A 15,944-nucleotide genomic window follows, 5' to 3' on the forward strand; every position below is an offset into this window, starting at 1 on the left:
TGGCGCATGCCTATAATCCCAGCTACTCTGGAGGCTGAGGCAGGAGAATCACTTGAACCCGGGAAGCGGAGGTTGCAATGTGCCAAGATTGGGCCATTGCACTTCATCCTGGGCAACAAGAGCTAAACAAAGAGTCTTCATACCATGACTCACCCTGGGAGGTTTTCCTTCCTTCTATCCTTTCTGAAAGGTTGAGCAAAGAAACAAACAAACAAACAACAACAACAAAAAAACAAAAACAAAAAAACTGATATATCATTGAAAGGGCCATTTGATTATTACCTAATTAGTGGATAATGTACTACACAAGGAAATATGAGAGATTTTGCTGTCTTGCTCTGAGACAGGTAGAAATAAGGTACTGATCTAAAGAAGTTGCCGAACACCGGCCAGGTGCGGTGGCTCACGCCTGTAATTCCCACTATGGGAGGCCGAGGAGGGCGGATCACGAGGTCAGGAGATCGAGACCATCTTGACTAACATGGTGAAACCCTGACTCTACTAAAAAATACAAAAAATTAGCCGGGTGTGGTGGCGGGTGCCTGTAATCCCAACTACTCCGGAGGCTGAGGCAGGAGAATGGCGTGAACCCGGGAGGCGGAGCTTGCAGTAGCGGAGATCGCGCCACTGCACTCCAGTCTGGGCGGCAGAGCGAGACTCCGTCTCAAAAAAAGAAGTTGCAGAACACTGAAATTCAGAAGTAGGGACATGCATCACATGGTGGGCATGGCTTTAATATCTGAGACAGTCTTATTTGTCACAGGCCCATGTTTGTGGTGTTTCTAATGCTCCCAAACTGGAAGCAGATTCAAAATTCGTGATTCTCCCACCAGCATTTGCTTAGTTCAGGAAGCTGTGGGGAACGGGTACTATTCTGGGGGAAAAAGGCAACTGTTGAGGGTGGAAGACCTTGAGTTTCCATATCTTTAGGGAAGGGTCTGGCACTTCTTTGGGATTCTTCATACCCTGACTCACCCTGGGAGGTTTTCCTTCCTTCTATCCTTTCTGAAAGGTTGAACAAAGAAGTAATGACATGTGGAGTGCCTTGCATATTGTCCCTTTAAAGTCCAGGAACAGGGGGTTAAGATGAGTACAGCTGATCACACAAAACCCACAGCTTTCTGCAGCTACTAAACATTTGAAATATAGGACAATACTATCCAAAGCTACTACAGTGTGATATAAGGTCCTATACATTCTTGAGGCTGCTTCCCCATTTCTGTTACTCCACTTCCAGCTACTGTTCTCCTTGTTCCCTCAGTTCCAGCCACATCGACCACTTTGCTGTTCCTTGACTAATACCAGGTATCTCTCCTTCCTACAAACACCTCAGGGCCTCTTTACTTATTCATTTTTTATTCTGCCTACAATCCCCAAAGGCCCACTCCCTCATCTCCTCATCTTTTTTAAAATTTCAACTTATAGATGAACATTCTATGATTATGTTATTTAAAATAAGAAATACAAAGCCTATCTTTCTTTTCTGCTTTATTTTCCTCCCCAACATTTAATATTATCTTACATCATAAAAGATATATATATATATTTTTTCCCTTATTAGAAAATAAACTGTGATTGCATAACTTTTTGTCTGTTTAGTTCACTGTAATATTTCCGGTCGGCCGCCGGGCGCAGTGGCTCACGCCTCTAATCCCAGCATTTTGGGAGGCCGAGATGGGCCGATCACGAGGTCAGGAGATCGAGACCATCCTGGCTAACATGGTGAAACCCCATCTCTACTAAAAATACAAAAAAAATTAGCCGGGCAGGCTAATTTTTGGCGCCTATAGTCCCAGCTACTCGGGAGGCTGAGGCAGGAGAATGGCGTGAACCCGGGAGGCGGAGCTTGCAGTGAGCCGAGATCGCGCCACCGCACTCCAGCCTGGGCGACTAAGCAAGACTCCCTCTCAAAAAAAAAAAAAAAAAAAAAAAAAAATTCTGGTCTAGAAGACCTTCTGGAACACAGCATGTGCTCAACAAGTATCTACTGAAAATAAAAAGGAACTGGAAAACAGCACTGCCTGGCCGGAGCTCTGTGATTCAGTTTGATAGGTGAGGGTGCCCTAAGCCTTTCAAGTGCCGAATAAATATATGAGATTCCTCTTTAATGTACATGAAATATGTGTATAATCATAATTCACAAAGTATTCTCACTGATCTTTACAACACTCACACAACTATGAATTGCTGTTATCTCCAACTTACAAATATAGAAGCTGGGTGTCAAAGAAACCAAAATCTCGATCTCTTGAAGTGGTCATTTGTTTTAGGAGTTGGTCTCCTAATTTCAAAACTGAGTACTGGTGTAAGTGCCATAGGCCAACCACAAAAGAGAAGACAGGTAATGTGGGTTAAAAATAGATTACAACAAATTTTTAAAAGAAAAAAGAAAAATGGATTACAAAACAAAAATATTAAAGACAAATAGAAGACTATCTAGAAACAAATTGTATTTCTGAGATTAGTGGGTCTAACGGAACAGAAATTATAAAGATACAGGAAAGACAAGGAGGTCTCTGCTTGCTCATAGGCAGGGTATATATGTGTGGGAATGGTTCAAACAGGAAGGAACTCTAGAGAAGCTTCAAGACAGGAAAACAATGCAAATTGTAATAGACATAAAAAAGATTTCAGGGGAAGTAAGACTTGGGATGGTCCTCAAAGTGTGGACAAAAACTGACTTTACAGAAATGGAGGACAGCTATAAGAAACATTTCAGGAAATAATAATTGTACTTTGTGAGCCTAATATTATTTTATTCCTTGACTGTATCAGTAACAGTACTAATTTCAGATTGAATAATGTTGGTGGATCTAGTAAAGCAATAGACTTCTTTCTTTTTTTTTTTTTTAGTTGGAGTCTCCCTCTGTTGCCCAGGCTGGTGTACAGTGGTGCCATCTTGGCCGACTGCAACCTCCACCTCCTAGGTTCAAGTGATTATCATGCCTCAGCCTCTGGAGTTGCTGGGATTACAGGTGCGTGCCCACCAGGTCTGGCTAATTTTTTTGTATTTTTAGTAGAGACAAGGTTTCACCATATTGGCCAGGCTGGTCTTGAACTCCTGATCTTGTGATCTGTCCACCTTGGCTTCCCAACATACTGGGATTACAGGCATGAGCCACAGCACCAGCCTAGCAATAGACTTCTGCAAATGTTTCTAGCAACATTTTGGAAGTTGGAGAGAAGACAGTCACTGGTTTTGTCTGCAGACTTGGCTCCTTAACTATGCTTGGCGCCTTAACTGTCCTTGGCTCTCTGAGCTCATAAATTCAGCCTAGATTTTGTGCTTTTTCATTCACATAGGCCAATCTAAGACCTCCAGCTTTTTAATGAGAAAAGATTGACTAATACCTAGAGAAACAACAAAGGTGTTAGGTTTCATGATTCTGGTATCTGATAGTCTGTAGCACAATTGGGACTTGTATTTCCACACTGATTACTGGAAAAAGCAAAATGGTTTTCCTAGCCTAAACACTGGGAGACTGCACTTCTCTCTTGGAGAAAAAGCCTTCCCATCACTCTCCTGCCTTCACATTTCAAAAATATTGCCTTTTTGTTTAGAATTTCCCCCTTATTACAGAAAAAACCAGTAAGGAGAATATAAAGTAAGATGAAATGTGGAGCTGACTCAGAAAAGAAACCGACCTACATTCTAAACTCTTAACCAAGGAAAATTTTGATCATGTTAAAAGTATAGTAAACAGAAATGCCATTCTTTATAGTGGTGAGACATTAAAGGTGAGAGGAAAACATGAAGCATAATCAAGTTACATCTTAGAGGAACTTCCTAAGACAGGTGTGAAAGTGGGGAGAAGTGTGGAGTACTTTGGTCTACCTAGGACAAATGTAAAAGAAAGTAATTAGTAGAAAAATTCCATCTGCCAGCATGGCATGTGGATTAGCAAGGAATGATCCAGACCTCATTTCTAACTGGTGGGAAGAGGTGATGTAAATTCGTTCTTATTTCTTTCCTTCTTCTTTCTCCATTTTAATCTCAACACCTTTAGGTCATTTTGTGCAAATTAGGCCTAAAGTGGAGATAGCAAGAAAGCACATTCCCAGCATTCATGTTACAAAAGAAAAATTGAAAGATAATGCCACCTGGATTACATGCTAGTCACTGAGCATCCTACCAGGAGGCCTGAAAATTGTAGTGTAACCTGTAAAATGTCCAATGATATTTCAGTAGAGGTTGATAGGACTTTTACTTTAAAGAATACTTGGTTTTCTAGACAATAACTTACTCAACAGGGGATCCTCAGCGTCGAAATTGAGTCCGAATAAGTGAAATATGCACAATAAAACTCCCATTTTGTGTATTTGACGTTTGTAACATAAAATTCTTGGTAGCAGATAATATTGGAAATATCATAAGGCCACAATGTATCTACTGCATAAATTAAGAAGCATTTATGAAAGGCTTTAGGTTAAAGCTAACTGAACGTTTCAAAACTGGGGATAAACGAACGTCAGTTGTTTAGGAAGTGTGGGTATCTCTGAAAAGAGTCTTTACGGTGTGGGTCAGGAAGAACCTGGTGGAGTTCCAAGTGGACGAACCAGAGAGGAGCTGACTTGGAGCTCGTGTACTTGGTGACGGCCTTGGTGCTCTTGGACACCGCGTGCGTGACAGGCTAACCGCCGTCTGGATCTCCCTGGAGGTGATGGTCGAACGCTTGTAAAGCGCCAGGCGGGAAGCCTCGCCAGCGAAACGCTCGAAGATGTCATAATGAAGGTGTTCAAGATCCCCATTGCTTTGGAAGAAATGCCGGTGTTGGTGGACCTGCTTCAGCACCTTGTACAAATACACGGTGCAGCTCTCCTTGCAGCTGCGCTTTCGCTTCTTGTCTTAGTAACAGCCTCCTTGGAACCCTTTTTCAGGGCTGGGGCTGACTTGGTGGGGTCAGGCGTGCTGTAATTTAACTGCAGAAAAGGTACAAAGAATAGGAAAAAGCGGCCGGGCGCGGCAGCGCGCGCCCGTAATTCCAGTAGTTTGGCAGGCGGAGGCGGAGATGGGCGGATCACTTGAGGTCAGGAGTTCCAGAGGAGCCTGAACAAAATGGCGAAACCATGACTCTCCAAAAAAATGTAAAAAATTAGCTGGGCGTGTGATGCAGGCCTGTAATCCCAGTTACTGGGGAGGCTCAGGGAGGAGGATCGCTTCAGCCAGGAAGGCGGAGGTTGCGGTGAGTCACGATCGCGCCGCTGCGTTCCAACCTGGGCGGCAAAGCCAGACCCTGTCTCGAGGAAAATAAATAAATAAATAAAAAGTGGCCGGGCCCAGCGGCTCACGCCTGTAATCCCAGCACTTTGGGAGGCCGAGGCAGGCGGATCGCCTAAGGTCAGGGGTTCGAGACCAGCATGACCAATATGGTGAAACCCCCGTCTCTACTAAAAAATACAAAAATTAGCCGGACTGTGGTGGCTGGTGCTTGTAATCTCAGTTACTCAGGAGGCCGAGGCAGAAGAATCACTTGAACCCAGGAGCGGACATTGCAGTGAGCCGAGATGGCACCACTGCACTCCAGCCTGGGAGACAGAGGGAGACCAGGTCTTTAAAAAAAAGAAGAAGAAAAATCTGTGTGTTGTAACTCCTACTCACGAATTCTTATGCAAATGAGGTGATTAATACACTAGTGTGTAGCACTGGTGGCGATTCTAGATGACGTCACATGCAATTTTGTCCAATCCAAAGAAGCGTGTTTCATAACAGCGATTCCATTGGTTTAAATAAAACTGTAATTTGAGCCAATGGCACAGCTTTATTTTCGCGCCCAGTATTGACTATAAGTAGCGGAGCTCTGGCAAAGTTCTTTAATCTCTTCTCAGTCTGTCTATTGATCGTTTTCTTCGTCATGTCGGGACGCGGCAAGCAGGGAGGCAAAGCTCGCGCCAAGGCCAAGACCCGCTCTTCTCGGGCTGGTCTCCAGTTCCCCGTGGGCCGAGTGCACCGGCTGCTCCGCAAGGGCAACTATGCTGAGCGGGTCGGGGCCGGCGCCCCGGTGTATCTTGCAGCGGTGCTGGAGTACCTGACCGCCGAGATCCTGGAGCTGGCGGGCAACGCCGCACGCGACAACAAGAAGACCCGTATTATCCCGCGTCACCTGCAGCTGGCCATCCGTAACGACGAGGAGCTCAACAAGCTGCTGGGCAAAGTGACCATCGCTCAGGGTGGTGTCCTCCCCAACATTCAGGCCGTGCTGCTGCCCAAGAAGACCGAGAGTCATCACAAGGCCAAGGGCAAATAAGGTCTCCATAGCATCACTTTCCAATACAACGGCTCTTTTCAGAGCCACTTACTATTTCTGCGGGAGAGCTGGGCCACTGGTTAAACATTCGGAACGTTTATTGTGAAAAGAAAAGCATTTTTCATCTAGAGCTTAGTAATGACTTTAGGGAAAACCTTACAGGATTCAGGTGACTGGTTTAAGTCAGAATGTGAACAAGTCATTTAATACAGGGCTTACAAGAGTGTTTGCTGTGTTTATTCATCTCGTGTCATATGTACTAGAGCCAATAAGAAAAAAATCCAGGGCCAGGTGCAGTGGCTCACGCCTGTAATCCCAGCACTTTTGGAAGCTGAGGCGGGAAGATCGCTGGAGCTCATGAATTCGAGATCTGCCTGGGCATCATAGCCGATACAAAAATTAGCCGGGCGGCGTGGTGCATACCTTTAGTCCTAGCACTTCAGAGGCGGAAGTGGGACAATCGTTTGAGTCGGGGAGGCTGAGGCTGCAGTGATCCGAGCCCGCGCCACTGCACGCCAGCCTGGGTGACAGAGCGAGACTCTGACTCGGGTAAAGAAAAAAAGGAATCCAGTACAGAATGATAGTCATCAAATTGGCTATATCAATGCCGAACACAATAACGCCGAAGTAGCTGGCGCCTAAGTGGCTTAAACCGGGAGAAATCACGTACTGATGATGGAACAAAACTGACCAATCAGATTATAGAGCGGGGTTTTTAAAATTTAAGAAGTTTATTTGTAGCTAGGCGTCAGACAAAAAGTTTGACACCAACTTCTTAAAAAACCAACTGCTGGAACTCATGCCTTGCGTTTCTCGATAAAGGTAGACGGAGGAAAACTGCCTGCCTGATCTAATACGTTGTGCACAGCAATTTTTTAGAGATCTCTGAGTGGCTCTGAAAAGAGCCTTTGGGGCTTTGTTGCGGTTTTCACACGCCAGCTTCCTACTTCTTTTTGGCAGCCGCCTTCTTGGCCTTTGCAGCTTTTGGTTTTGCTGCTTTGGGTTTAGCGGCTTTGGGCTTTGCCGCTTTCGGCTTAACTGCCTTGGGCTTGGCAGGACTCTTGGTTGCCTTTTTCGGTTTGGCCGCGGCCTTGGACTTCTTAGGGCTCTTCGCCACTTTTTTGACGCCAGCCGCCGCGGGTTTCTTCGCCTTCTTCGGAGTCTTCTTCACTGCCTTTTTCGCTCCTGCAGCCTTCTTGGGCTTCTTAGGCGTGGCCCCCGCGGGCTTCTTAGCTTTAGCGGCGCCTGCCTTCTTGGCTTTGGGCTTGGCTTCCCCAGAGGCCGCCTTCTTGTTGAGTTTAAAGGAGCCAGAAGCACCAGTGCCCTTGGTCTGCACCAGGGTGCCCTTGCTCACCAAGCTCTTGAGGCCCAGCTTGATGCGGCTGTTATTCTTCTCCACGTCGTAGCCACCGGCCGCTAAGGCCTTCTTAAGAGCTGCCAAGGAAAGGCCATTGCGCTCCTTAGAAGCAGCCACAGCCTTGGTGATCAGCTCTGAAACTGGGGGCCCAGTCGCTTTGCGCTTAGCCGCGCCGGCGCCGGCCGCCTTCTTAGTTGCCTTCTTCTTAGCGGGGGATTTCTCCACAGGCGCTGGGGTGGCTGTTTCGGCAGGAGCGGTTTCCGACATGGTAGCAAGAAACTGCTAGAAGAGAATAAGCTCAAAATCCAAAGAGCAAGTTTTGCATTGCTGCTATGCTCGGGCCCCGGGCTTATATAAGCCGGCGCTGCCCTGTGATTGGTGGAGCGTCCAATCCACCGCCCTCTGGCCGCCGCCACTCGCGGTTGGACTCCCAAATTGTGTTTGTTAGTCCTCAAAATTTGATTAAATGCTTAAAACAACGGTACAGAATTTGGCACTTTGAAGCTCCAAAGGAGGAAAACAGCCTCCAGGTTCACATACTTGTTTGTGTTTTCACGAATCTCGTGCAATTGATGAAAGATATTTTTAAAAATCCCTTCTGCTTTTCATAAGAATCCAATGGGCTGAGGGCATCATGTTAGTTAGTAGCGTGTCGCGATAAATTTCTATTAAGTATCCGGTGAAAGTTATTTTTTAAAATTTGCCCATGAGTTCACGCTTTGATTTTTGCAAGAGAAAAGACACTGGGTTCCTTGGTTTGGGCATGAACTTTGTTTCTAACTGTAGCAAGTAACACAGGCACAGGACAGCTGGTTGCCTGCAGCCCCAACTTAACCACACAGACTTGACTTTACAAACTGGTTCTGTGTCCTAGGGGTTTCCATGTGCTGATGTCTTTACAGAATGGGATTTTGCAGCTTGGAAAAGTTCCACTGTCAGAGTGACTTCTTCTGCATTGCAGCACCAGTAATTCAAGTCGCTTTGACTTAAGTATCCAACTACCCAGATTCAAATTCAAACTTAAATGTGTTATGTTTTCTAATTGAAGTGTTTTCCCTTTTTAGTTCCTGGGCAAACCCATTAAAAAGGGGAAGAAAAATAATATAGGTAATTCAGTTTAGAGAAAAATCAAACCTGCGGAACATTATTCAGGAGTGCCCTGTTATCCTCAAATACACAAACTGTTTAGGTGACCCAGGATTCTGTTAGGTTTTCAAAATGTTCTCACTGCTCCCCCTGAATCTCCACCCACATTTAACAAGCTGCACCATCAGGAATACTCTCTTCTATAAGCAGCCAGGATACATCAATACGGGTATTTTTGTGTGTTTAAATGCTAATATTTTAGAAGAATATCTGGCTATTGACTGAAAAGGTTGGATTGGATATTGAGCGACTTCAGTTTATAGAAGTTCAGAGGAACTCAGGAAAACACAGGCAAATACATTGAGGTTGAAATAAATGGTGAAGTTTACGATTTATGGGATGTGGAGGGGATTGGACAGGATGCCTGGATGATAAAAATGGTCAAATGATAATTTGGATTCCTAATGAAATCAACAGTCACTTATTTCTCACCCTTGAAATGCTGTGCAAGAAAATTTAAAGTAGCCAATACACTTCATCTTCTCTCTAAGAACTCCTGGAGAGGTTGGCAGACTATGGCCAAATCTGGACAATGGCTTGTTTCTGTATGGCCCTCAAGCTAAGAAGTGTCTTTACATTTTAACAGTATTGTTTAAAACAAAAACAAAAACAAAGGCTGGGCACGGTGGTTCATGTCTGTAATCTCAGCACTGGGGAAGACTGGGATAGGTGGGTTGCTTGAGTTCAGGAGTTCAAGACCAGCCTGGGCAATGTGGTGAAACCCTATCTCTACTGAAAATACAAAAAATATTGCTGGGTGTGGTGGTGCATGCCTGTAGTCTCAGCTACTTGGGAGACTGAGGTGGGAGGATCACTTGAATTCACGGTGTCAAGGCTGCAGTGAGCAGTGATAGCACCACTGCACTCCAGCCTGGGCGATGGAGCAAGATGCTGTCTCGAACAAGCAAACAAACTAAAAACTAAAAAGAATGTGTTACAGAGACTATATATAGCCTTTAAACTCCAAACTATTTATTATCTAGCCCTTTTGCTGTGTTATAAATTTATCCACAGAGACACAGATATTGTATAGGCCTCTTACCGAACAATGCAAATTGAGAACTAAAGAAAAGGAGATCTTCACAAGAAAATGTTCTAACCAAGCACTTTCTGCTGTTCCAAACACAAAACTTAGAAGGTCCAGGAGAAAAAAACCCCAAAACTCCATGCATAGTGGGAGCAGGGGTATAACAATAAGGGCTGACACTCATTCAGCATTTACTACCTGCCAGGAAGTAATCTTAAATATGTTCCACAGGTTTCTATTAATTTGCCACATTTACAGCTATACAGCATGAGGCCCAGATAGAGAATGAACAATTTGCCAAAGGTTATACAGCTATGAAGTGGCAGCTCTAAATTTTAAACCCAGAAACATGGCCTCAGCTCCATTATGGAGGGAAAATCCTTGAAGAGGTGAGAAGAGAACTGTCTTTGAAGCTTGGAAGAGGCAGTGTCAAGTTGTTCCTACACCTAGCAGACGGCCACTAAAAGAGCTCTAAGTTAATTGTGGGAAGAGGCTTCTGGCACCATGGATCAAAAGTGGTTTATTGTTGTTGTTGTTTTTCTGAATCAAATCTTGTTTCCGAAAACTGTATATGCTTATCCAACCCTTTAAATGTGAGGACTTTTTTGTTCATCTGTGGTGATGGATATCACAAAAATTATGCACAGATCTTTTCTTCTTTCTTTCCCTTCCTTCCTTTTTTCTATTTATTTATTTTGAGATGGGGTCTCACTCTGTCACCCAGGCTGGCATACAGTGGCCCGATCTCGGCTCACTGCAACCTCAGCCTCCCAAGGAGCTGGGATATTTTTGAGATGGAGTCTAGCTCTGTAGCCCAGGCTGGAGTGCAGTGGTGCAATCTTGGGTTCAAGTGATTCTCCCGCCTCAGCCTCCCGAGGAGCTGTGATTACAGGCGCCCACCACTATGCCCAGCTAATTTTTTGTATTTTTAGTAGAGATGGGGTTTCACCATGTTGGCCAGGCTGGTCTGACCTCAAGATTCACCCACCTCCTTCCTTCCTTCCTTCCTTCCTTCCTTCCTTCCTTCCTTCCTTCCTTCTTTCTTTTCTGTTCTTTTCTTTTCTTTTCTTTTCTTTTCTTATCAGCTATCCTTAGCGATCTTGTATTTTACGTGTGGCCCAACACAACTCTTCTGCTTGCAATGTGGCCCAGGGAAGCCAAAGGGCTGGACACCACTGCATGCCTCTTTGCAAGAGTGAATCCAATATGAGAAAGAAGGGAAGGCACAGATACATGGCTGAGCTGGCTGAGAGCACTCGGGAGAAAAACTGCCTTCACATCTCTGCCAAACTCTAAACAGCTGGAAATACTGGACAAGTTTGGTTAGAAACCAGGAAGAGCTTTAAATACCACTTGAAGTTTAATACGCAGACTGATTCTCTTGAAAAAAATATATATATAAAAAACAAAACAAAACAAAAAACAAACAAAAAAACACCTCATGAAAATCCAAATCCACAATCTATGACAAACATAATGTGAAATGACAGGAAAGTACTTTTTAAGGTCCACTTACAGAGCTAGAAGCTCATTTCACAGATGACAGCATGCCGTAGGTTAAAGTATTCCTCTTCAGAGGCCCACTACCTAACACATGGCTTGCTAAACATTACATTGAAACAGAACAAAAGTGTCGAGCTTTTGGTCAAAACTGTTACTTGCATGGGGTACAATGGCAACTTTGTTACATGCATATGCTCCATGGTGATCAAGTTACATGGGGTATACGAGAGCTAAACAGCTTCCATTGTACCAATTAAGTAATGTATCATTCATTCTTTCGTCCCTTCTGAGTCCTGATTGTCTATTGTTCCACTCTCATGTGTGCAGTTTTTAGAGCCTGATTTTTTGGGTTTTTTTTTTTGAGAGGGAGTCTGGCTCTGTAGCCCAGGCTGGAGGATAGTGGCGCGATCTCGGCTCACTGCGACCTCCGCTTCCCAGGTTCAAGCGATGCTCCTGCCCCAGCCTCCGGAGTAGCTGGGACTACAGGCGCGTGCCACCCTCCCGGCATTTTTTTTCAGTAGACACGGGGTTTCATCGTGTTAGCCAGGATGGTCTCTATGTACTGACTTTGTGATCTGTGAGCCTCGACCTCACAAGAGCCTGTGTACACTCACTATATTACTTGTTCCCTTCCTTAGAGGCAGGTAGACAAGCAGGAAACACATTCCTCAAAGAACAGGAATACTTTTCAAAAGTTAAACTTCATCTCCACAATTGTCCCTGTGACATATGTCTTTTTTGAATGGTAATCCTTATCAGTACGAGCAGGTTCTGCATGTGGAATTGATTTAGCATACCAACAGCCTGTGACCTAACTCCTGCATTACAGTGCGTTGAGCCACGACTACATTTTGTCCACAACTTGTAATTAACATGGAGCTAAGAGATGTCTCAATATCTACAGCTTCCTTTCGGTGACAATTGAGGGGCTCTGAAAAGAGCCTTTTGGGGTTGGACAGACTTTTTGGGGTGATAGAAAAACATTTATGCCCTCTCCCCTCGGATGCGGCGCGCAAGCTGGATGTCTTTGGGCATAATAGTGACGCGCTTGGCGTGAATGGCGCACAGGTTGGTGTCCTCAAATAGCCCCACCAGGTAGGCCTCGCAAGCCTCTTGCAGCGCCATCACCGCCGAGCTCTGGAAGCGCAGGTCGGTCTTAAAGTCCTGTGCGATCTCCCGTACCAAGCGCTGAAAAGGTAGCTTCCGGATTAGCAGCTCAGTGGACTTCTGGTAGCGGCGGATCTCGCGCAGAGCCACGGTGCCGGGGCGGTAGCGATGGGGCTTCTTAACTCCACCGGTGGCAGGAGCACTCTTGCGAGCCGCCTTGGTGGCCAGCTGCTTGCGCGGCGCTTTGCCGCCGGTGGACTTGCGAGCTGTCTGCTTTGTCCGTGCCATTGCTAAGTAGGCCTAACTACTCAACACAAATGAGAGGAAAAAAAAAAAAACTGATCATCCCTGTATTTATAGCTGCCCTCGCGTTCTGATTGGATAGCAGACTGTGGCATGCCACGTCTCACGCACGAATTGGCTCCCAGTTTAATCTGCTAGTGAAAGGGAGACATTCCGCCTCTGCTTTGGGTCAAGAAACGTAAAATGGTTTTGATAGCAAAAGAAAAACAAAAACGGAAACAAAAAAAATACTCCTAAACTCTAGGAATTTTCATGCATCAAAATCCTGTTTAAATGTAAGCTTGAAAAATCTAAACTTGCCTTGCACTATTTGAATTATGTGGTGTCATTATTGGTTTGACAAAAAGTTAAGGAACGTGAAGGGAAAGTGAAACTAGAGTAAATTTTTCAGTGGAGGCATTGAAGGGGATATGAAACTCGAGCGTTGTAGGTATGCCAGTATTTCTCAAATTTAAACGTACTTAAGAACGTTTTAGAAGTTGGCCGACTTTTTCTGTAAAGGGCGATATTGAGGCATTTTGAGCGTTGCGGACCAGTGTCATAGTTACACAGCCCTTGCATTCGTAGCGGGAAAGTAATCGATACAAGGTAAATGAGACCGAATGTTCCACTGTGACTTGCAAAAACCGGAGGCGTTATAAATTTGGCCGTCTATCAGAGAATACGACACTTTTAACCACTAAGTAATGCTGAAAGGGGCACCGAACCGCAATAAACCTTAGCGACTGCTTATATAGAATCGCTAATTTGCCAAAACTGCCATATTTAGGTGTTCTTAGGAAATTAAGACTCTTTAGTCTACAGCTTTCACAGATTCCATAGGTGGCCCTGAGAAGGGCCTTTGAGGAATGGGATAAGTAAGGAAAACACTCAGCCGCCAAAACCGTAGAGGGTACGACCCTGGCGCTTGAGCGCGTAAACCACGTCCATGGCCGTGACTGTCTTGCGTTTGGCATGTTCCGTGTAGGTAACTGCATCGCGGATCACATTCTCCAAAAACACCTTAAGAACTCCGCGCGTCTCCTCGTATATAAGGCCTGAGATGCGCTTAACGCCTCCACGCCGTGCCAGGCGTCGGATGGCTGGCTTGGTGATGCCCTGAATATTGTCGCGCAGGACTTTGCGGTGGCGCTTAGCGCCTCCTTTGCCCAGACCTTACCCACCTTTGCCGCGGCCAGACACATCTTGTACTAAATAAAATGCAACACAGCAAGTCTCGCAGCAGTACTTATACATAGTGATAAATCGGACCTGATTGAGAACTCTCCACACCAGCTGCATCCGGTCAGTCAATCGCAGACCTTGCGCCCTGCCAACGACTTCAGGAAAAAAATGGAAAGGGTGGTGCTTAAACTACAGATTCTGAAATGATGCCTAATTAAAAGTTACTCAGCTCACCTTGCCCTTCCACAGTGTTTTAGGTTGACCACCGCTGCAATGGCATTCCTTTGGCTGGATCGTTGCAGCCTGTTTTTCCTGTCACCTCTTAGCATCGATTGCTGTAGTGCTTTGTGGCTGCTGGAATCAAGTGGCGCCATCTCTAGAGGGGTAATCACAGTCGTTTCGGGCAGTTGTGAAATCGTGTGTAGAAACTGCTTCGGTACAATCTCGAAGTGATTAGCCTGTGGAGTGGCTGACTGCAAAAGACTACACCTGATGATAGCTCCGAGGTGGGATTCCTCACCTTTCCCAAATTTGGTTCTCTATTCTTTTCCTTACCTTTTATTCTTTCTGTAGCTGTCTTTTCTGTTCGTTTACCTCCCTCGCCGACCACATTTTTGGGGCAAGAACTGACTTCCTGTTTTTTTTCCCCCTCATTCCACCTAGAAACACTTCAGGAAGCTGTTTGAGAAAGAAAGGTGGCTTTTACCCTCTAGTTCCTTCGAGTGGTGAAGATGCCTCTTGAGCTCTCTCGTGTTCCTCTTTTCTGTTGAACTAGGAAATCAGCTGTGCCCAGAAACCCTGTCTTCTACATTTACAAATAAAATGCAGGAGGGAAAGACCAAGGATGACTTTATTCCAAGAAAAAGAGTTTTAAATGGCTGGACTCTGTGGCTTACGCCTGTAATCCCAGCCCTTAGGGAGGCCGATGCAGATGGACCACGAAGTCAGGAGTTTGAGACCAGCCTGGCTAAGATGGTGAAACCCGTTTTCTACCAAAAATAAAGAAAATTGGCCGGGCGTGGTGGAGGGCGCCCGTAACCCCACCTACTCGGGAGGTTGAGTCAGAAGAATCGCTTGAACCCGGGAGGCGGAGGTTGCAGTGAGCCAAGACCTCACCACTGCACTCCATGCACTCCAGCCTGGGCAACAGAGTGAGACTCCATCTCAAAAAAACAAAAAACAAAACAAAACAAAAAAACAGTTTCATGTTGGGTGACCTTCCTGACCTAGGTTGGCCCTGCCTTGCCCTGCCTTCCAGCTATCAGATTCCGTTTCTCAGTAATGTTTACCTTTTATATTTCAAATGTGTTAGATTATTTATGCCTTTAACAAACATCTAATTCTATTCTAAAAACCAGTCTCTCCAAGTACATTATGAACTACTCTATGATTACTGTATGTGCAAAACATTACATACTTATGTTGTATCAGTTAATCAATTTCTCGCTGAGCTAGGCTGGCCTCTTTTTCCCTTTTTTTTTTTTTTTTTTTAACAGAGTTTCGCTCTTGTCCCCCCAGGCTGGAGTGCAATGGCACGTTCTCTGCACACTGCAATCTCTGCCTCCTGAGTTCAAGTGATTCTGCAGCCTTAGCCTCCTCAGTAGCTGGGATTAGGCACCCACCACCACCCTCAGCTAATTTTTGTATTTTTGGTAGAGGCGGAGTTTCGGCCTGTTGGCCAGGCTGGTCTCAAACTCCTGACCTCAGGTGATCCGCCCACCTCGGCCTCCCAAAGTGCTGGGATTACAGACGTGAGCCACCAGGCCGGGCCTTTTCCCCTGTCTTTTAACAATGGAACCTAAGTGCTTAAACTTGAAGATTTAAACCCTGTATCTCATGTGGCACATTAATCTCAGCAAGCCTCTTTTCCAACTACAGAAAAACTAGGCAGCATTTTGCGCCATAAAACAAGGTATTGAATATGTTATTTTATAATTAACTTTTTCAAGATGAAATCTAGAAGCACTGAAAACCCTTATAAGTGCTCCTTTATCTGGTGAAGGAAACTGTAGAATAAGAAACTTTTATTTCACCCTGTTAGGCTTTGTAGTTGGGCCCTACAAATTAAATTGACAAAAGACAGATTAACAGG

General features: G+C 45.1%; 3 protein-coding genes and 1 pseudogene across 4 annotated transcripts in view; 1 reads left to right on the forward strand and 3 right to left on the reverse strand.

Annotated features, from left to right (window-relative positions):
- LOC117086876 (histone H3.1) overlaps nt 1–14,661 on the reverse strand; it is a 44,175-nt gene extending 29,514 nt beyond the window's left edge. Inside the window, exons 1-2 of one of the 2 annotated variants that reach the window (XM_033216480.1) lie at nt 14,087–14,661; nt 12,204–12,689 (exon numbers count right to left, since the gene is read on the reverse strand). In XM_033216480.1, coding sequence (XP_033072371.1) covers nt 12,263–12,673 — 411 coding nt within the window. In that variant the 5' untranslated portion in view covers nt 12,674–12,689; nt 14,087–14,661 and the 3' untranslated portion in view covers nt 12,204–12,262. Of the gene's footprint in view, nt 1–12,203; nt 12,836–14,086 lie in introns of those variants that run through there. The other variant, XM_033216481.1, reaches the window with a different exon arrangement.
- LOC117086880 (histone H2A type 1) lies at nt 5,758–6,369 on the forward strand. Its single transcript, XM_033216483.1, has one exon. It carries the CDS (start codon nt 5,853–5,855, stop codon nt 6,243–6,245), a length of 393 nt encoding a protein of 130 aa, XP_033072374.1. The 5' UTR covers nt 5,758–5,852; the 3' UTR covers nt 6,246–6,369.
- H1-5 (H1.5 linker histone, cluster member) lies at nt 7,045–7,940 on the reverse strand. Its single transcript, XM_033216478.1, has one exon. It carries the CDS (start codon nt 7,867–7,869, stop codon nt 7,189–7,191), a length of 681 nt encoding a protein of 226 aa, XP_033072369.1. The 5' UTR covers nt 7,870–7,940; the 3' UTR covers nt 7,045–7,188.
- On the reverse strand, nt 13,545–14,097 carry LOC117086877 (annotated as a pseudogene).
- Nucleotides 14,662–15,944: the final 1,283 nt, after the last annotated feature.

The sequence above is a fragment of the Trachypithecus francoisi genome, unplaced genomic scaffold (genome assembly GCF_009764315.1).
Source record: "Trachypithecus francoisi isolate TF-2019V2 unplaced genomic scaffold, Tfra_2.0 Lachesis_group10, whole genome shotgun sequence".
Lineage (NCBI taxonomy): Eukaryota > Metazoa > Chordata > Mammalia > Primates > Cercopithecidae > Trachypithecus > Trachypithecus francoisi.

Coding starts and splice junctions, on each gene's coding strand:
- LOC117086880 (XM_033216483.1), top strand. CDS start 5,853: ATGTCGGGACGCGGCAAGCAGGGAGGCAAAGCTCGCGCCAAGGCCAAG.
- H1-5 (XM_033216478.1), bottom strand. CDS start 7,869: ATGTCGGAAACCGCTCCTGCCGAAACAGCCACCCCAGCGCCTGTGGAG.